Source organism: Biomphalaria glabrata, chromosome 5 (assembly GCF_947242115.1).
Source record: "Biomphalaria glabrata chromosome 5, xgBioGlab47.1, whole genome shotgun sequence".
Lineage (NCBI taxonomy): Eukaryota > Metazoa > Mollusca > Gastropoda > Planorbidae > Biomphalaria > Biomphalaria glabrata.
The window spans coordinates 3,047,564-3,070,204 of record NC_074715.1 but is presented as its reverse complement, the minus strand read 5'-3'; the positions used below and the strand labels follow the sequence as shown (position 1 = coordinate 3,070,204).

General features: G+C 36.0%; 2 protein-coding genes across 3 annotated transcripts in view; both read left to right on the top strand.

Annotated features, from left to right (window-relative positions):
- Nucleotides 1-7,608: 7,608 nt before the first annotated feature.
- Nucleotides 7,609-12,079, top strand: LOC106073194 (uncharacterized). Its single transcript, XM_056028276.1, has 2 exons — nucleotides 7,609-7,687; nucleotides 11,095-12,079. Exons 1-2 carry the CDS (start codon nucleotides 7,633-7,635, stop codon nucleotides 12,069-12,071), a joined length of 1,032 nt encoding a protein of 343 aa, XP_055884251.1. The 5' UTR covers nucleotides 7,609-7,632; the 3' UTR covers nucleotides 12,072-12,079.
- A 4,679-nt stretch (nucleotides 12,080-16,758) lies between these two features.
- The window catches only part of LOC106073196 (uncharacterized), a 47,562-nt gene continuing 41,679 nt past the window's right edge, over nucleotides 16,759-22,641 (top strand). The window contains exons 1-2 of one of the 2 annotated variants that reach the window (XM_056028259.1): nucleotides 16,759-17,178; nucleotides 20,229-20,291. In XM_056028259.1, coding sequence (XP_055884234.1) covers nucleotides 16,893-17,178; nucleotides 20,229-20,291 — 349 coding nt within the window. In that variant the 5' untranslated portion in view covers nucleotides 16,759-16,892. The remainder of the gene's footprint in view (nucleotides 17,179-20,228; nucleotides 20,292-22,641) is intronic. The other variant, XM_056028260.1, reaches the window with a different exon arrangement.

The window sequence follows — 22,641 nt, the reverse complement described above, 5'->3', positions numbered from 1 at the left end:
ACACAACTTCAACTCTATTTTCTCTACAACTCCAACTTTTACAAACTTTCTACTATTCGTTCTACAAGCTAAAATTTGTAACTAATTCTCTCTTCTAGCTTCAAGTTCTAACTAAAACATTCTTTAAGCTATAAGTTCTAACTAATTTTCTCTACAAGGTCTAAGTTCTAAATTACTTTTTCTACAAGGTACAAGTTCTAACTAACTTTCTCTACAAGGTCCAAGTTCTAAATTACTTTTTCTACAAGGTCCAAGTTCAAACTAACTTTCTCCACAAGGTCCAAGTTCTAAATTACTTTCTCCACAAGGTCCAAGTTCTAAATTACTTTCTCTACAATGTCCAAGTTCAAACTAACTTTCTCTACAAGGTCCAAGTTCAAACTAACTTTCTCTATAAGGTCCAAGTTCTAAATTACTTTCTCTACAAGGTTCAAGTTCAAAATTACTTTCTCTACAAGGTCCAAGTTCTAAATTACTTTCTCTACAAGGTCCAAGTTCTAAATTACTTTCTCTACAAGGTCCAAGTTTAAAATAACTTTCTCTACAAGGTCCAGGTTCTAACTTACTTTCTCTACAAGGTCCAAGTTCAAACTAACTTTCTCTACAAGGTCCAGGTTCTTACTGAGTAACCTTAATATGTATTTTGAGAAATCATTGTACTGTCTCCACCATAATAGAACATGAGTGAATTTGGGGAGATTTTTTTTTGCTTCCAACATCATGTAACATACATTTATTTGGAGGGAGTTTTGTATTTTTTTCCACTATTATATGGTATATGTGTATTTGTATAGAGCTTTATATGAACTCCACCATTATATATTAGACTTGAAATTTAAGAGAGCTTTGTAATGTCTACAACAGCACGTAACAAACATGTTTTTGAGAAATCATTGTACTCTCTCCACCATCATATAAAAAGTTAATTTGGAGGGAGCTTTGTATTGTCTCTATGACAGCTTTTTAATTGTTTCTACCATCAAAGGACATATATGTATTTGGAAATTTGTTTTGTATCCACCATCATATATATATATATATATATATATATATATATATATATACATATATGGCTCCTTTTGTCTCGAAAGGCAATGGATGCGCCCAAATGAGTCACTGGTTTTGGTTTAATCTTGAGACGGGGCAGAATCTGATGTGGCTAATCAAGCCAATTCTAGAACGGCAGACTTTGCCACAATTCGTACATGTGTATGCCTCTGATTTAGGGCTAGCGGACAGGGCAGCTTTCTTTTTTTCCCTCTTGATTAAGGCCGCTTCAATTCTTTTTTTCTCAGAAAGGGTTGTCCCAGCACGCACAGTGTCTCCATGCACTCCGGTCTTTGGCTATGTTTTCCCACATACTTTCGCTGATGCCTGTGGCTCTCATGTCTCGCTTGCAGACATCTCTATATGTTAGTCTTGGGCGGCCCTTGGATCTGACTCCTTCCACAAGCTCAGCATATAACATATCTTTCGGGATTCTGGCATGCGGGTGACATGTCCGAGCCAGCGTAATCTTCTTTGTGTCAGGAGAGCATACATGCTGTTCATATTGGCCAATCTCAAAACCACCATCATATAGCAAACATGTAAATAGAGAGAACTTTGTATTGCCTCAAGTAACATAAGACAAACGAGTATTTGGAGAGAGCTCTGTCTCCACCATCATAAGACAAATGTATGTTTAGAGAAAGCTTTCTATTTTCTTTACTATCATTAAAAACACAATAATTTAACTAATGATAACTAATTTTTTTTTGTTTTGTTATTGAACAAGGGAATGAAATCGTACTTGACAGATGTGGCATAAGTTGAATAGGTTCTTTTGATGAAACTGGAGACATAATTGAACAAGTTTGTTTTTTTTATATTGATGTTAAAACGACCACGGTAACATTGACGCAGTTAGCCAATCAAGAGTTAGGATCTTAGTCCACTGAGAAAGCTAAAAGCATGAAATTGCGCTAAACAAAAGCAACATGTAAAAATAAAAATCGAGTGGCTGCTCTTGATTGAAAAACCTTAAGAATTATATGCTGCTAGTGCGGAAATAATGACTGGACAGGAAAGCATGTGATAGTAGATAGGTCGGCAGATAAATAATGACACCTGGTCAAGAGTAGCGCAACCCACTATTTACCAATAAGGTGTTAAAAGCACCTGAGTTCAAGCGGAAAAATAAAAATGATTGGTCGTTGTGCTGGCCAATTGACACCCTCGTTAACCGTTTCAAAAAAAGATATTTGGAAAAGTTTTTAACACTAAATCAGAAGAGAAAAGATGTTCCTATTCTTCAGTTTATTTAAAATGCGTTATCATTCCTAGTACTATTAGATCAAGGAATGGGCTGCCTGAGCCAGATTTAAGTCATAAGTTAACATGTATGAATAGATGCCCTATTTTCTATCTGTAGGGTGCCTCTGAGTCCACACGCTCTAATGGGTACCTGACATAAGTTGGAAAAACATAAATGGTGATTGGTTGTTGTGCTGGCCACATGACACCCTCGTGAATCGTTTCAAAGAAAGTGTTTGCGAGCGTTTTTAACACATACTAACATTTTTTAAAAATTCGTATACTTAAGTTTATTTTAAATGGTATATCATTCCTGGTGTTATTAGATCATAAAATGAGATGCCTAAGTCAGACATCAAAATCAATAAGTTAGGAGAATTTAAGTCATTGGTTTAACATACATGACTAGATGCCGTATTTTACATCTGTAGTGTGCCGGTGAGTCCACCCGCTCTAGTGGGTACCTGAAATTAGTGGGGTAAAAATAATGGAGATTGGTTGTTGTGCTGGCCACACGACACCCTCGTTAACCGTTTTAAAAGAAAGTATTTGCGAGCGTTTCGAAGACTTTATTAAAATAGAAAAGCTGTTCCTATAATTCAGTTAACTTAAAATGCTTTTTTTCTTTCCTAGTGCCTTTAGTGCATGGAATGGGTTGCCTGAGTCAGACAAGAAAACGTACAAGTAAGGAGAATTTAATTCATTGGTTAACACGAATGCCGTATATTACATCTGTAAGGTGCCTCTGAGTTCACCAGCTCTAATGGGTACCTGCGAAGCGAGGTCGAGAGGCCAAGTGCGCTTGAACTTGGCTTGGCTTGGCTACCTAGAAGGGGGCTCGAGGTTCGACACTCGACTCGGGCAGAGTTGTGTTTACTGAGCGCCTAAACGCAGCACGGAAAACCAACCCCTAGATCCCCCCCCCCCCACACACACAAATGAGATTGGACCAACGCGCTATATAAAAGCTATATATATATATATATATTAGTTCGAGGAATTTTGCAAATATCTTGTGTGTATTTTTCATGGCTTTGTTTTTTTGTTTTTGAAGATTATGGTTTTATTTTTTATGTATAATTGCTACTTTATTTTTATATCTTCTCTCCTGCAGGCTTTCTAAATTTAGTGAGTTTACCAAAAGTGTTACTAAAGTCAAATGTGAATATTTGTTTGTTATGAATCTCACTGCTCTATTTTGTGTCTGTTCTAGTTTTTACGTTTCCCATACCATAATTTTCAAATGGTTACTTGCAATATGAACGTGTAAATGATACATTTTTGTTTTAAATCAATGAAAAGCACACATTTATTCTATATTAAATACGATTAAATAAAGATTTAGGTAAATATGTTTTATCACGCTCACATCTGCAATATTTTAAGTTTCAATATCACTGCCTGGTATGGTAATCTGAGCATTAAAAATAAAAATAAACTTTATAGAATCCGAAATGCTGCTGGCAAAATCATTGGCAAAAAACAAACCCCATTTGGGCAGTTGTTTGAGACAAACATCTCTGTGGCATTTTACGTCTCGAGAGACGATCTTTTCCCTTTGCAAATTCTTGTGTGACAAACATCTATAAAAAAGCTAACAAGATCCTCGAAATAAAGAATCACCCTTTGTGTCAGGATTTTGTGATTTTACCATCACAAAAGAGATACAGGACACCGATAGCAAAGACAAACAGACACAAACACTCTTTTGTTCCCCTGGCAATCAAATCATTAAATAAGAACAATCTGGTATAAACTTTGTCACAATTAAATTATGAGTGAGTCTGGTGTGAATGTACATTTTGGTTTCTTATAGTTATAATGTTTTTTGTTTGGTGTAATGCACAAATCGTAAGATAAATTTCCTTACGGATAATAAAGATTATTATTATTATTATGTTAAAATGAACGAGTAGTCATTCTCTGGCGCTGCCAGGGTCGAGTTTCGCTAAAGAGAAACAAAATTCATCGTAGTCCCTTTAACAGTTTCCACTGAGGAATTTTCTGGTGATGTGGCAGGTCTGCAGCAGTACCGCCCTCTGACAGGCAACGAAGATGTTCCTAGGAATGTTAAGGGCCTTGAAGGTGTCTGTGAGGTCAGTTGATATTATCCCCTCGGTTGATATAACAATGGGGTATATTGTTATTTTGGACAATTTCCATAGTCGCTTAATCTCCAAGCCTAGGTTCCCATATTTTCTTTGTTTTTCTATCTCAGTTTTTCTTAAATTATGAGACAGTGGTACGGCGATATCGATAATGGTAGCGGTTTTTTCTTTTTTATCGATGAACAGCAGATCCGGGCGATTGAAATCTACCGTTTTGTCGGTCAGAATAGGCCTATCCCAGTACAGCAGATGATCAGTAGACTCGAGAACCTCTTGCGGAGAGTATTTATAATAAGGGGGAGTGTCCTTACCGATCAATTTGTACGTCAAAGCCAAGTGTTGGTGTATTAACTTTGCAACTTGGTTATATCGACCTAGGTAGGCTGATTCTGATAGGGCTGGACATCCTGCCATAATGTGTTCAATCGACTCGCCAACATTTCCACATTTTCGGCATTTGTCGACAACATTGAGTTTCAGGATATGCTTCTCGTAATTTTTTGTCCTGATTACTCTGTCCTGTATTGCTGTGACAAAGCCTTCTGTTTCAGGGTAGAGATGACCTGCTTTGAGCCATGTTAAGGAAGCAGCCTTGTCGATGTTGTCCCCATGTAATGAAGCCGGAAATTTTCCGTGGAGTGTTTTTTCTTCCCATTGGCGAATCTCTTTTTGTTTTTGGTTTTTGAAGATTATTATTATGGTCAGTTTCTAACTATGAATATACATCATGTATATATATACTTTTTATTACGACTTTATAAGTTAATGAATATTCACGTATGCCTATGAAAGAAAAAAAAATTACAGCTGAGGCTTGCTGCCTAATGGAGAATTGTATTGGCAGAGCTAAAAGATTTGAGAACTGCTGACTGAGGGGAATAAAAAAGAATACAAGAAATCTTTTTTTTTTTTTTTCTGCGAGTTCTATTTATGCGTTATGTATATAATGCTGCCTTTTGGAGAAATATTGAAAAATAAAATACAAGCTTGATTTTTTCGCGAATAGCGGTGATCAGGTTGCAAATATGTCAAAAGAGGTTCTCAGTGAGCGCCTGTGAGGTACAAGGGACTTGTGTACAACTTTTCCTGCTGATTCGTACGACTGTTGTAGAGACCTCTTGATCAATCATTGAATTGTAACTTGCAAATAAATTTTAGATTGAAATATTTGAACCACAAACGTTTACTAGATCTACGTGAAGTATATTGTTTATTTTTTTTTTTTAAACTTTTGTTTTTCGGAAATGCATTCTAAAAATATCGTTTAGTAAAAAACAAAAGTAATTGTTAAGTTATTTTTAGAGCTGTACAAAATATAGATGAATAGGATTTTCACAGCGCTTGAGTGTTTGTGACACAGACGTGATCAACAGACAGATGGATAGAGCATATGCTTAAAATGTGTAACTTTTATCTGCCTTCCTAATGGAAAAAAAATACATTTGGTGACAGCCTGCTGAATATAGAAACCGAAACTGGTTTTAAATATATAATTTGAAATATTAAATTTTACTTAGAAAAAACAAAGATTCATTTTTTTAAAGTTAATCTTGTAAGATTTAAGACATTAATGATTATAACGTTGAATCCAAAAATTATAATTAACTCATTACGTCTAACAATCTTCTTAATCCTTGGTGTTGTTTTCATGCTTTTTTTTTCTGTTACTTTGAAACCATATGTTACAACTATACATTTATCGTTTGAGTTCCGAATTTTAATTAATTAAGTTTTTAGTATTAACATCCTTTGTTTTAAGTTCAATCTCGACCATCTTTGTAGTCGCACTAGCGATAATTATTTTAATATACACTATTTCGCGTTATCATTTTTTAGGTCTTTGAAATGGAGAAAAAATGTTCATTTAATCACGACACTGACGGATAGGCAGACTTAAAAAAACAACACTTGTTTATTTTTATTTGTTTTGGTTGCCTTTAAAAAGTTAACTCAAATTTCCATACAAGTAATTTAAAAAAAAAAAAGTTAACACTAGGAAATAACGTCATGGAACATATTGAGAAAACAAATCACTAAGACCTAACCAGATCGAAAGAAACACAACAGATATAGCTAAGAGGTTTGGGATAGTTAGAGATTCGTCCTGGAGTTTTTTTATCAAAAAGCTTACATCAACTCACTCTATTATTTCTCTAACATCCAATCTCGGATGAAACAAAAATTTTGCACATTTTTTTTTCTTTTAACTAAAAACACCAGAATCAATTTTTTTTTAAAATTGGTTAATTAACTATTTGTAATTTTATTGGGTATCTTTATGAAGGGAAAGAAATAGTACTTGAAAATGTATTTAAAGAAAACGATCATATTACCATTACCAAGATACAATTTCTTCCAGACCCCTTTTTTTTTTTCTCAACTGGTCCAGACAAGTGATACGATCATAGTGCTTTGATAAAGTTGAAAGCTTAACTCTTTCTCTCCTAACTGACGATACCAGCGTTGATTCCACCAGAATGTGGTAAATAATTACGGAGAGAAAGAGTTAATAAAAAAAAATTGGTAAAATATTTCTAATCGCACAGATATGTCTAGATCAATTGTACGTATAAGTACATGCCTGATACGTTCGATCGTCTAAGAGATGAGCCGACCTCTTCGACCTCTAAGTTTGAAAAAAAAACCACCTATTTGAGCGTCAAACATTAACCTGCGTGAACCACCGTTCTGTCTGGAAGAGACCCAAGTCAATGCCTATCTAAAGCATTGCTTTTTCCGATGCATCTCGCATCCCGGGCGCATGGGCCGGACATGGCCAAAGGCCGAGTGCACCGGGGACCTCCGCCATTTTCCTACTTTTTACCAAGCTAACCGTAGAGGGCTCTCCATTTATTTAACGGTCCCTTGAGGGACGGTGAGGGCTCTTTTTCAACTTCGCTCGTGCAATGAGTAAACTCTCGCCTACCCGTTCTTGTTTCCACACGAGCGTCACGTTGAGGCAGAATAGCGTGCTCGCTCATGACTGATCCAAACTATTTATAGACTAGACTTAATATAATTTTTTTTTAAAAATATTTTATTATGTTTTTCAGACCATCTGGTTCTACACATTTTGTGAAACGCTAATCTAAACCATGCAGAACTGATCACACCAGGGATATAATTACTAACTACTTACGCAATGTTAACAATTGTGAGTCTATATAAGGTCAGGCATGTATTTTTGTGTTTATTATCAACTCAGTTCACAATATTTCTGTCTATAAAAATGTCTAAAAAATTTTATTTCTTTTTTAGTCTGCTATTTTTAGCAACTCGAGCTGGTAGGTTTTAAAATATGTTACTAATAATGTAAATGTTATTTTCTGCGTCAAATGGTTTTGTGAAAACATCTAGTTTGTCAGCACCATTTTTTTGTTATGGCTGTATAGAATAATTAAAAGGAGAGCGATAAGTTAAGTCACCCTTGTCAGTAACTAGCCTCTCCACAGCTTGCCTGCACAACTGGTGATTTTTAAAGTTCCCCTTTCAGACCTTGTGATCTATGGGGCAGATGATGTAAAGGGTTATCTGTTTATGTGGCCCATGTTTAACAAGGGAGTGGTGTGTGATGCCAGCATTAAGACCGTTGGCCTTTACTTTTCCCAAACTAATGTCAGGTACCCATTAGAGCAGGGTGGACTCAGTGGGGCCCTAAAGATCCCGAAAGTAAAAAAAAATAACGGTCTTCACCAGGATTAGAATCATAGACCTCTCGTTTCGGGTGCCAATCGCTTTGTCACTCAGCCACCAATTGGTGCTTGGTACTAAGACCAAATCAAGATTTTCAGTTGCACCTAAAAATATATAAACCAATACTTTGACTGGTTTTGTTTATCCTTTTTGTTTGGGTAGTATTTTTTTCCTTTTATGTGTTATGCTAATGGCATTATAACTTTCTTAGCTGTGTAAACATATGGTCGATGAATTCTAATATCTCTTATCTTGTTTAATACGTGTGATGCACAAACACGCGTTTTTAGGGGAAAAAAACTTTATAGAATGTGTTTTAAATGGTGAGTTACGCTTCAATTCTTTAAAAAAACAAGGTTAGAAAGACAGTTTGAGTGGAAACACAAACTCATAATCGGCCCGAGAAGTTGTCCACCAAGGCAGGTAAAAAGGCAGGTTTCAATATTTTCAGGAAGAAAAAAGAAATTCTATTAAAGACGGATGACTGAGAAGAATGGAGAAAGAAGGTTGACAGATCTTGTGTGGTGCTGAGCGGTTGATGGAAGCACTGCAGTTCACGCTATAATATGAAAAACTAATTATTAATTGTTGTTTTAAATTATATCCAACTTATATGCGCACTAAATGGATTTTTTTTCTTTTGTGTAAATGTAGTAGTTAGTATGGCAGAACTTACTTAACTTAGCAATACAAATGTAAAAAAATAATCTTTTGTCAAAAATTTAAAAACCATTTGCATAAATATGTTGACAATATGGCAAATAGACGTCTTCCCTACTGAAAAGCCTCCCATGTTTGTTACTATTAATAGTGAATAGATGTAAAAGTGGTGTATTGTTATAAAAAAACTGCTTGCATAGTTGATTTAAAAATTAGATTTTTCGCTTTCAGAAAAGAAAAAAGTAGCCGTTGCATCAGAACTAAGATATTAAGATGTCTGATTTTCAATATCTTTTCTAGTTTACGAGACCTAAACGGGACGGACGTAGGGACTGACGGAAGGACGGACGGACATTCCAAACAATAGCCTCTTTTCCCCTTTCGGGGGTCGCTAAAAATGAAATGAATCAAAATTTTGTGTTATTCAAATATCGATTAGAAAAAAAAAAAAAAAGTTCAACGGCAATAAAAAAGAAATTACATTAAATCAACAGACGATAGAAGACCTTTGTATTTCTTAAATTTTAAGGTGTTCCAATGGAGTAGTTATTAAGACAAACATCTATAAAAAAGCTAACAAGATCCTCGAAATAAAGAATCACCCTTCGTGTCAGGATTTTGTGATTTTACCATCACAAAAGAGATACAAGACACCGATAGCAAAGACAAACAGACACAAACACTCTATTGTTCCCCTGACAATCAATTCATTAATTAAGAACAATCTGGTATAAACTTTGTCACATGTAAATTATGAGTGAGTCTGGTGTGAATGTACACTTTGGTTTCTTATAGTTATAATGTTTTTTGTTTGGTGTAATGCACAAATTGTAAGACAAATTTCCTTACGGATAATAAAGATTATAATTATTATTATTAAGTGTGTATCTACATGGAAAGACGAAATATTGTACATAATTATTTAGAAAACCAGACGTGTCAGTTTTGTATAATATGTATGGTTTACTTAATAAAATTAACCTTCAGATTTGTGTTTAAAAAACATTCTTACAAAAGTTCGTTCGCTATAGCTGCGAAATGTGACTTAAAATTAAGCCATGTTGGCATACCTTACATACACACTATGATTTGACATGTGGGATATGAAATATACTATTAGAAAAAAGTTAATAAGCTTATTGAATTCACTCTTATAATAGTAGCTCTACATCTATTATAATAATATCTAGACTATAGATCAATATCCTAATATATGTATAAAATATATATAACATAGGCCTACAAGCAAATGTTTCTATAATAAAATGGATTTAGGTCGATTAGCTCTTTTAATAGCTCCATTCATACTATTATTACATTCATATTCTCTTTACTTATAATAACCTTATTTTGTTTAATTGTTCCTAATCTATACTCTTAAGCTATTCTTGTATATATATATATATATATATATATATATATATATATATATATATATATATATATATATATATATATATAAATATATATATATAAATATTGTTGTAACCCCGCTCCCACGCTACACTAATGGTGCGCATCTGAGCACTACTGAACACGACTAGTGAAAGACATATAGAGACAGGAAGAAGGACTGTTGTGAGCCGGCTAAAAGTCATGGGAGTCTGAACAGTCTGGTGCTGAGTGCTGTCCTGTGTGATACTAGGAAACTGTGTGAGAGACCTGGAGCGACACTGGGAAGTGTGTCGGTGGTCTGTTCTGTGTTCTGGTATGAAGTAGGACTCTTAGAACTTAAGACATATTACTCCCTGTGACTTTATAGCAGAAGTCCAAGTCTAACTAGTAACTATTATTATTTGTGATGCTTATACTAGTTATACTAAATAAATACATCATTTACTCTTGTCAACCTGTCTTTCGTTGCGTGCCTGCCTTAGAGAGTTACAACAATATATATATAATTATATATATATATATATATATATATATATATATATATATATATATATATATATATAGTATATATAGCTGTGGTTTTCTATACTGTTGCCATGCTCAATTACATTGACAACTAACAGAACAAAAAAGCCACTCCTCATATTGATAATATTTACCCGATCGTTCATTTTCGTAATTACAAAAATATTCCCAAAATGACTACAGGTATATTTCCTTCCTTAACAAATTATTCATCAGAGCAATGCCTGGTACTACAGTATATCGTAACTATATCAGTGATACACTAATCAAGACCAGCTGGTCGCAGGTAATGCATATATATATATATATATTGTGTATATATATATATATATCATTTATCATATATATATATAAATCATTTATATCATCACATGAAAATAGTTTTAGTTTTATATGTATTCATTTTCTTTGTTTCTAGCTCTAGTTATTGATGTCCAACCTACTAGAATACAACCAGGTCTGACTCATAACTTGGTGGTCAACTGTTCTATCACTGAGAACAAAATTCCTCTGATGCTGAAAATTAACTCTCTGGTACTCTCACGCTTTGCCTCATCAGACAACAGCTCGTTCGAAGAACTCATTATCCTCAACTACAATGAAAACAAAAGTACACTCAAAACCAGCAAAGTTCCTGAGGACTCTATTGGAATCAACGGAGCTTCGTACATAAGTCTCACCTGGCCGAATCCCAGCTACCAAGAAGCCAGCAGGTACAAATGTGAAGCTCGAGGTGTAAGTACCAGCTTTAACAAGATTTCTGCCGCAGCTTACGCCAGTGTAGAGACGGATGAACCAGACACTAGAAGCCTTGTTGATGAACTTCTGCACCTCAGGAAAGAGACCTATGAAACTTCAAACTCTTTGAAAGAAGTGAAACAGAAATACACATCTTTAAACGAAGTTCTCCAGAAATCAGTTAACAAACTTAATGCTGAAAAACAACTATCAAAGAATTCTATTTTTACTGCTTCGAATCTATTTCAAGGTAAAAGGTATTATATATCTAGAAAGCAAGCATCTAATGAGATTAACAACGCCCAAGGGACTTGTGAATTTTACGGAGGTTATCTGGCAGAAATCGACACCACTGAGGAATATACTTTTATCGTTAATTTTATTCAATCAGTTTCAACCAAAGATTCGACTTTTTCATGTGTCTACAACGGTCTAACGGACCCAGAAAAGGATGGAATCTGGTCCCACATTTTCAGCAAAAAAGACTCCAAGTTTCTACCATGGGGAAATGGAGAGCCTCAAAATCAAGCTGATTATCGTTGTATTTGCTTGGAAAAAAGTTATAACTGGCGATATAATGATTTACCTTGCTATTTTGGTGATATATTAAGGTTTTTATGTGAAATTCCAGAAGATGAAGAACCCTTAGTGAACTAATTATTTCCTATTCTGGTTATGTGTTTTTTCTTTGCTTCTGTATACTATGTAAGTTATCGTTGCCATTACTATCGTTGAAAATGACTTATATTTGTGTGTGTTATAAAAAGAGTTCAAATACTTACAAGAGAAATACATTTCCAAGTCATAAAAAAGACAAGAAGTTATGAAGCTTTTAACATTTGTTCATGACTTATCGATGGTTCAGTAGCTTTCAGTAGCTATTACCAAATAGATATAGAAGTAAATTAAAAATATTTTGACATTACTGGTTATTTATAGATAAGGGGAGAACAATCTGTAATTATAGAGACCATAAATCTAAACCGATAACAGTAAAGTCAGGTCTACCTCAAACAATAGTTTTAGGCATACTACAATTATTAATTTACACAAATGACATACAATAGTTTAGTAATAAAAGTTATACTATTTGGCGTACATCAGAAATGTAGCATTGTCTCCGTGAAACATTTGTGTTTTTTTTAATGGTTTTAAGAAATTTTTATTAATGACTACAACTAGAAGACATGGTGGCTGAGTGGCAAAGCGCTCGGCTTACGAACTAAGGGTTAGGGTTCATCCCAGTGAAGACAGGGATTTTAAATTTTGGGAATTTAAGGATGCCTTTAAGTCGACCCAACTCTAGTGGATTCCTGAAATTAGTTTAGGAAGTCGAGGAAAATGTATCCGATTTGATTAGCACAAAAAAAAACAAAACGTTATTAAACGTCGACAACCGAAACACGTGACCTTAAAATTGTCTAAAATTTAGTCAAGACAAATGGTGCCACACCTTTGCTCGCCAGTAGGCCGTATCAATTTCAGACTCCTGAGTCACTGGCCACATCTCGTAAGGATGTTGCTTCTTTTCTAAAGTAAAGACTGAATTTTATAAGATAATATTGTAATAAACATGGTGGTGAAGAAGATGGTGGTAGTGGTGTGTGTGTAGACATCCGACGCTAATCGCCCCAGGCCAGCGCTAGACGAGCTGTCAACCATGATGAGTTACGACAGTCAGCCACGGCAGGTCGGGAAGGATCTGTGTTGTGAATAGAGCTTAGAAGCGTCACGAGATATATAGTTATACGATCAACCAGAATGGTTTTCATTCGGTTCTAGAAAGCCATTAGGGACCCTATATAAAGAGCGGAGGTGCCAAAGGCTAAATGGGCTCAGTACAAGACGGCTCAGTACAGTCCGGATAAATTACAGTCCGGTCGACTTCAGCACTGTTCAGTGTAGTTCAGCGATGTGGTTCTGTACGGCACATTACGACGGTTTGGTGCGGAGTTCTGTCAAGGACAGTCCAGAAACCTCGTCAGTACGAGACGGCGTCTTGATCTTGGTCTGCGATTGAGTTCGATACAAAGAGCCCAGTGTGTGATGTCAGTCCTGAACTGTTGAACCCAGTGCAAGTCCTGAACTGTTGAACCCAGTGCAAGTCCTGAACTGTTGAACCCAGTGCAAGTCCTGAACTGTTGAACCCAGTGCAAGTCCGGGACGAAAGGGAGAAACCAGTGCAAGAGTTGATGCGGCGGTACGGTGTTAACGGGGAGATATTTGTACAGTCTTGTGTTACGTTTCTGCCAATTGTACAGTATTGGCTGTTATTTATTGACATTAAACTATTACGTTATTTCGGAGCCCTGAGTTGTCAAGTTCTTTCAGTTGGTGGTGTCATGTTGAGCAGTTTGGAGAGAACTTGAATAGTGAGATTCGTTGCAATATAAATAAAGAAGATTAATGAACCAAAGTGGCAATCTCTTCCAATTTGTCTTTAAAAAAAAGAAAAACATTAAAAATACTTTTTAAAAGACAATACCTCGTTTATACAACTTGTAAAGTAATTTTTTTCCTCTTAATTTCTATTTAATTTTAGTTTAGAAATCAATGAAACATTTTTACCTCACTCCCCTCCGCCCCTTCCCCAAGAAAAGAGTTCTGGTCAAACTAATGTATTAATCTACTACCCTTTATAAAACTCCAATGATAGGCCTTTAAATCTGATTTAAAAAACAATGCGCTAATAATAAAAGATAATAAATAGAATAAATATATCCTATTATCATTCGGAAATTCCCGAACGCGATAGTCCATTCAAGAAAGCGATAGTCCTAGCAGTGAATTGGCAGGTAGCAGTAAAGTGGACAGGTATCATTAGAGTACGCAGTTACCAGTAAAGTAAGCAAATAGCAGTGAAGTAAGCAGATGACAGTGAAGTAAGCAGGTAGCAGTAAAGTAAGCAAATAGCAGTGAAGTAAGCAGGTAGCAGTAAAGTAAGCAAATAGCAGTGAAGTAAGCAGATGACAGTGAAGTAAGCAGGTAGCAATAAAGTAAGCAGGTAGCAGTAAAGTAAGCAGGTAGAAGTAAAGTAAGCAGGTAGCAGTAAAGTAAGCAAATAGCAGTGAAGTAAGGAGGTGGCAGTAAAGTACGCAGGTAGCAGTAAAATAAGCAGGTAGCAGTAAAATAAGCAGGTAGCAATAAAGTAAGCATGTAGAAGTAAAGTAAGCAGGTAGTAGTGAAGTAAGGAGGTGGCAGCAAAGTAAACAGGTAGAAGTAAAGTAAGCAGGTAGTAGTGAAGTAAGGAGGTGGCAGCAAAGTAAACAGGTAGTAGTGAAGTACGCAGGTGGCAGTGAAGTCAGAAGGTAGCAGAAAAGCAAGCAGGCAGCAGTAAAGTAAGCAGGTAACAGTAAAGTAATAAGGTAGTAGTGAAAGAGGCAGGTAGCAGTGAAGTAAGCATTTAGCAGAAGATCAAGCAGGCAGCAGTAAAGTAAGCAGGCAGGTAGCATTGAAGTATGCCATTAGCTGTGAAGTAGGCTGGTAACAGTGAAGTAGGCAAGTACCAGTAATCAGGTAGCAGTGAAGTAAGCAGGCTGCAGTTAAGTAGGCATAACAGTTAAGTAGACATAGCAGTGAAGAAATCAAGTAGCAGTGACGTAACCAGGTAGCACTGAAGTAATCTGGTAGCAGTGAAGTAGGCAGGTAGCAGAGAGGAACGAAAGCTACCTGGTGGGCTTACACCTGTGAGGATGCAGACTAGCCCGCAAGCTGTGGTCTAAAATGCTGTCGGCCCAGGCCTATGTAGGCGAGTTTCCTCCAGACTCAATTAGCCAATGTTGGGACTTGATAAAACCGAATACTATAGCACTGAAGCAAAAAACAAAACAATTTTAGGAGGTTTGTGATCGTTGAGCTGTGCCGTGCCATATCTAGATCAACTAATCGTACAGGACGCATTATTGTCTTAATCCTAAACATAAAAACAAACGACTAGTTAAAATGATTGAATATACACAGCTTTTAATTTCCTCTTAGATCTATATGTGTAGAAGATAAAGTTGAATAACACAATGTTCAAGAATTGTATTAAATCAACACACATTTCAAGACTACCCTAGACAAACACGTCTGTCAGTCTCTTATACTTCCATATATTTTTCATCCGCTGTTTAGCCCTATTTATAAACCTGTTAGCTTTAGTCTTCTTACTAACGGTTGCCTCAGAATTCATCAACCAATCAGAAAGGAAGTTTAAAATAATGAGTACATAAAAAAGTACCATCCCATGCAATTCTAAATGTTAATTTCAAACTTTTCTCTCTACAAAGTGTAAAGGAGACTTATTCAACTTATGCCAAAACATGTGTCAAGTACAAGTTCTTTATCTGCACGGTCGAGTCCGAACAAAATACACAATCATTAATAGTTAAATTATTAAGTTGTTGATTGCTTTTATTGATTCTTGTTTCGTCTTGTTTCAGGAAAAAATGATGCTAAATTTCAATTTTATAAGACATTAGGCGTTGGAGAAATAACGTGTACAAACATTTTACCAGACAGACAAACAGACAGACAGATTTGATATAAGCCTTTCAAATAATAGCAATCGTTAAATAGATATGGGGTATCTAGGAGGGGTAGCACCTCTAGTGGACAGGCAGTCGTACCCTCTTTTTGAGGGTAGCTTGGCTCACTCTTGGTCCCCACTCGGTACCCAACTCTCACCTGTGGCTCCCAAAAGCTGTAGCATGCGCAGCGGCCACACCCCGGAAACGGCTTTGACTGGCCGGCTAAACCAGGTAGAGGGTATCTGACGTGTCCATGGCACTTAGTACACTGAGGTTCTGTCAAACCTAGCATGTGAAGTCTGGACTTGGCGGCCTGTGCGTAACGTCACAAAACTAGATTAATCGGACAGAATGGCAAGTACCAGCACAGTGCTGTGGAGTACTCAAGAGCAGGACAAGACACACAGAAAGTCTCTGGTCATCCACTGCACCCAAACTTGTCCCCGGACGTCTTGACTAAATCTTGCTTCCGGAAAAGTACGGGCTTTAGGGCGAGAGAGTGAGGTCGACATGTTGCGCGAATCCTCCTCACTTTAATCCGAATTCCAGCGCAAGTCACTTGTCATCCCCCCCCCCAACATAGACCCCAGTGCAAAGCCCTCAGCCCCCTGGATGACAAAGTGGTCATCATTGAACCACAATGGACGAACTGTATATAAAGAGACAGATAAAAAGGTATAAATATATAAGTAGAAAAATAAATGAACACATTTGTGTCATAGGCTCATTCTATTCTATTTTTAGTGTTTCGATATGATCGAGTCATTCAGGTTATATAAATGGTCCCTTAAACAGTACAATCTATGTAGCACACCGTTTCACTTCCTGGATATTTCCTGAGTTGGTAGCAGTGGCTGTGTTTCTTTAGCTATTTAGTCACCAGTTAAATGTTTCTTTTCTTTGTGTCTCTTAAAATATTTAACGCTTTAAAAAAAATTACACCTAGTTTTACATAGAAACATTCGACATGTCTAAAGGAAGATTACAGCCTAAAGACGAAGCTACAATACAACAGAATTACGTTTATTTAAAAGAGAATTTAGAAGCGTTGGATTTAGTGGATTACTTGTTTCAATGTGCAGTGATAACGACTCATGATAAAGAACAGATTTATTCAGAAAAAATAAAGAAACATAGGAATGAAATACTTCTTAACATTTTGTTAAACAGTGGAGCTGGTGATTCATTTGAGATATTTCTGAAGTCTCTGGAAGCTCAATACAAATCAGTACTTCAACTATTATTAGGAGAAGGCAAGTGTTTCATATATATATATGTATATATATATCAGTTCCCCCCACTGCACGCAGCTGATGTATCCGACGTGTGGTCGACATCGTTCCGACCACAATTTATGCCCAGGCATTCATCTCATTTCCATTACATGATCCATAGCGACTGAAGGAGGCCATATCTCTCTCTCTCTCTCTCTCTTTCTATATATATATATATATATATATATATATATATATATATATATAGAGAGAGAGATTAATAGATAGATAGATAGATAGATAGATAGATAGATAGATAGATAGATAGATAGATAGATAGATAGATAGATAGATAGATATAGATATAGATAGATAGTTATAGATATAAATAAAAACAAGTCTAATATATTTATATATATATATTAGTTTTTATTTTTTATTTATGTATGCTATTTTATTTATTTATAACATATTTATTATAACATATTTCAATTTAGTTTCCTGAGATATAATACATTCTTTTTTTACACAAACCAACACAAAGTTAGCGAACCGCTTTCTTTATCTACCAGATTCCCAAACATTATTTCTCATTGTAATAAACGAACTGTTACAACGTACGTAATAAATAACACTCTAACAAAAGAATCAAATGTACTGGAGCTTAAAGTAGGCACGCTCGAAACAATTGAAAGCTATCCAAAAACAGACATTCATATATACACCCACGAATCAGCCTTTCGTGGTCTCCCCAAAAATGAACATTTTGAAATAAGTGCACCCTGTGGCGACTACTGCTCAAACTTCCAAGCCAAAATTGAGTCAATTACCATAGCTTTGCAGACAGTGGAAAACAAATTATGTGAAGGGATACAATCACCATCAGATATTGTTGTCGTTACAGACTCCCAATCCACTCTTCAAGCACTTAACAGCAGCACCTCAAACAGCCCAAGCCCAAGAGAGTTGACAACACTAATCGTGATAATTCACCAGATGATGAAAAATGTAAACATCAACATCACATTACAGTGGATCCCTGGAGTCATTGGCGTCATGGGAAATGAAATGACAGATACGCTTTCAAAAGCAGGATCATCTATGGAACAACCAGATAGACCTGTTAACTACCTCACCCTAATGTCAATGTTAGTCAACAATCGCAGAGAGGAGTGGCTCAACCAATTGGCATCAGGAAACACAGGCAGAGCCATGTACAAAGAAATGAACATGCCTAACAAACTAGACAGTATTAACTTCCTCCCCCGCAAAGAACAATCTACAATCTTTCAACTAAGGACAGGACACACACCTCTGTTAATTTACCATCTGAACAAAATAAATCCCACACCACTCCCTCTTTCTTGACACTACGCCCACCTTTATGAAACCGTAAACCATATCCTCTTTGAATGCCCCTCCCTAATCCACCTTAGGCAGACCCTACTACCACTCCAGCCCAACATAACCAACACCCAGTACGGCAGTGCTGAACAACTGAAGAAAACTGCACACTTTTTTTCCTTGGCACAGTCTGCAATAGAGAAGACAGTTCAGCAGCAAAAAGCTGGCTAGAAGAAGAAGAAGAAGAAGATCTTGTGTGTTACATATACTGTGTCTTCTATATTTAAGCACAACATACGTCAATATATGAACGTTCCCTATCTATTAAGTTCATTAGGTCCATTAGCTGTTTCGTATGTTGGGACGACTGTTAGGGTCCTAAGATCAAAGATGTGTATGTGTCTTAGTCTATAATAAACTTGGCCCCAGATTCGTGAAGTTTATCATTCACTGACGTGTTGTGCTGTATTCTTGGGTTTGAAGTAAACTTGGGTCTACTTCGAAGATTTGGAAGTCTCATTAAAGTTGGTTTATTATGTAAAGGAGTAGTAATGTTCCCCTTTCAGATCTTATGATCTATAGGGCAGATAATGTAAAGGTCATCTGTTTCTGTGGCCTACGGTTAACGAGGGAGTCATGTGGTCAGCACAACGACCAACCGACTTTACTTTTCCCCAACTAATGACCCGGTACCCAGTACAGCTGGGTTGACTCAGAGGCGCCCAAGGATCCCGAAATTAAAAACCCCATACTTCACCAGGACTCAAACCTCCAGTTCAGAGCCAAGCGCTTGACCGCTCAGCCACCGCGCCTCGGGCTAATTATGTACAAGAACAAAATTGTGGAGAACAAAAAAAGATTTAAACGTATATTCAATGTCTCAGTTGTTTTGAAGTTTTACACTTTAACTCTTTCTCTCCTAACTGACGATAACAACGTTGATTAAACCAGAATATGGTAAATAATTACGGAGAGAGAGAGAGTTAAACATAAAAAAAAAATTCTAAATTTTTTTAAACCATCGACGATTGAGAGAGATTTAGGAGAAATAGAAACACTGATAAATTAAACTATAAATGCATATATATATGGTTACGCAAAATTGAATATAAGCACTCCATTATAAATGCTTCCTAATGGTATGCGTTTCAAATAGCTTCAGACACCAGTCCTACTCCTAACCTTCACTTATGAATGGAATATTGAGTCCAACGGAACTGTTTAACTATTAGAATAAGGGGCGAATGGGGGTAACTGGCAGCTTTACAAGTAAGATACGGGCATGTATTTATAATTATACTGGCAAATAGATTAATAGATATATAGAAATAGATAGATAGATAGATAGATAGATAGATAGATAGATAGATAGATAGATTGATTGATTGATTGATTGATTGATTGGTTGATAGATAGATAGATAGATAGATAGATAGATAGATAGATAGATAGATAGATAGATAGATGTTAAGGTTATCTATTTCAATGGCACACAGGATGTCATGTGACCAGCACAACGACCAATCACCTTTACTTTACCCCACTAAAGTCAGGTACACATTACCGTTGGTTGGACCTAGGGTCGCCCTAAAAATTCTGAAATTCAAAATCCCACTTATCATTGACATTTGAACCCAGATAGATAGATTTAAAGGTAGGAGTTGTTTTTTTAAAGAAAGTCTCATGAGTGCAATACGTTATAAGAAACTGAATGATATATAACATACATTTTCATAATCTTGTAGGTAGAACATTAAAGGACGCAACGAATCAAGGTCAAGGTGATTCCATTCTGAAAAAAGAAAACGGTAATGTCTGCTTCTTTATCTACACTGTAAAACTGTTTGTGTTTTAAGCTACAGAATGCTACCGCTAGTTTAAATATCTTAATTCACACAAAATATTATTCCATATCTTGTGAAGTGACATCAGGGAACATATTAACAAATAAAATTACTGAAACGATTTAACTCTTTTTCTCCTAACTGACGATACCAGCGTTGATTCTACCAGAATGTGGTAAATAATTACGGAGAGAAAGAGTTAAATAACTCAAAAAACCATATATGTAGTCCAATAAAACATACATATCATATTCACAATGACATATCCGACCAACAAGAATCTCATCAAAAAAAATTATTACAAATATATAATTTACATATGACGACGACTTATATGAACTGCTGTTGTATAATAAACTAGTCGACCGGCGGCGTAACATACGCCGCTATTTTGCAGGGCCAACCTTAAGCCACTGCAACCTATGCGCCCGCAGTGGGCCCAGCACTTTTATATGACCCGCGCTAATTCTAGGTGTATAAATTATTGAATTAAACCATTGTATAACTTATAACAGATTTCCCGCGGCCTCCTGATTTACCAAGAGCTCCTGGAAATCTCCTGAAATTGCAAAATATATGAAAAAGTCCTGGAAATATCCGTAAATGATTAAAATCTTTTGAAAACTCATACCAATCTCCTGAAATATACAGACAAAAAATAGTCTTTTTTTTCCACTCTTTTTTTTCAGAGTGATCTTTCCATTACTCGTTACTACTCGTTTAAACCGTTGAGGGAAGAAATATAAATGTTGATACAAATTTTACTCACAGAGTTTATGTATAAGAGTAAATCATAAAAAAAAATGTTTTTTTATCATAAGAGCAGCTTCTCTTCATTAAGAGAAATTTAGCTTATATTAACTTACTCTATCTGTCTATCTAGTCTTATTTTGTGTGTGTATTTTCCCTACATGCTTTCTAGGATCAAGATGAAATTTTGCTAAATTATTCATGGGCATAGGCAGGACATGAATCCCCCCCCCCGCCCCCCCCCCCCAAAAAAAAAGTAGTTAGTAGTTTATTTACTGGTAATTAATTATTATGCTTGAAACAAATAATGGAAATGAATCATTCAGTATTCACAAATACAGCTAAATATGTAGGATTTCGTCATTTATATATTGAAGGCGTTATTTCTCCAACGCCCATTCTCGGATCAAGGTGAAAGTGCAGTTGTAAGTTCGAAGTACTTTCTCTAGATACGCTTTTATATTTGTATAAAACGTTTCCTTTTATTACCTTTATTTGAAGAATACCAACTACATAAAAATATTTGATTTAAGTTATAGCATAAAATATACGTGATACATGTCTATTTTTATTTTAACCAATATTTTAAATTAGCTTGCTAGCCAAGTTTATTAATTTGTTTGTTTAATTTACATATTTAGTTCAGCAATATGGACAAATATTACTTAACACAACTTCTATTTTATCCACGGTAGTTACAAATTTCCAGAGTGTTTACATGAAATATGAATTTATTTAGCAAAATGCTTGAAAAAGTCTGGTTCATCATCATCAACAAACTCCATTCGAGTGAGGGCCTGATGGGCTCAAATCCTCTCTTGCAAAAGCCCTGGACAGAAACCCTGCTGTCTTGCGTAGTGCATAAATGTCGCCATACAGGTCGAGAATTTTCGGGTTTCCCAGACCTGTCCAGACGGAGATCAGTAAGTCTGGGGCATTCAAACAGAATATGAGGCACGGTTACCTCATCCTCCCCTAAGCGGGGGCACCGTGAATTGAAATTTGGCCATAGCTGTGAGAAATATGTCCTGCACTGTGCAATAATAGCTTGCTCAGGCCTGGTCAGCCTCCACCACGGGGAAGTGCGCTCAGGGCGCCTCATGCGCTCCCAGACCCGCAGACTTTTTGGGACTTGTCCCAGCACTCAAATCACTCTTCCATTTCTAATTTTTTATAATTATAGCCAGACCTTGAATAAAGTTTGTACTAATGAATTAAACCATGTTTCAAATGCTCATATACTTTTTGTTTGCACGAATGAAACCCGTGATACTAAAGTATGTAGACTGAACGGGTAAACCCGTATTCATACTCTACTTTTATTTTCGTGGTAAAATATAAAACCAATGTGAAGGGAACATTCTTCAAGTTTGACATAGATTCAAAATTCAAATTCAACTCAGTAGATCAGTAATAACCAAATCATGACCCACATGCCGCTGTTCATATCATGAAGTATTTATTTATTTATTCAAAGAAAAAGACGAGGATAGTTCCTCTTACCATAGGCGCATGGAATGTGCGCACACTACTTGACAACGACACATCTGATAGGCCACAAAGA

What these genes read in the sequence shown, in the direction of transcription:
- LOC106073194 (XM_056028276.1), top strand. Translation starts at nt 7,633, where the DNA reads ATGTCTAAAAAATTTTATTTCTTTTTTAGTCTGCTATTTTTAGCAACT. An exon ending in ATTTTTAGCAACTCGAGCTG is followed by an intron (nt 7,688 to 11,094) that starts GTAGGTTTTAAA and finishes CTTTGTTTCTAG; the next exon opens with CTCTAGTTATTGATGTCCAA.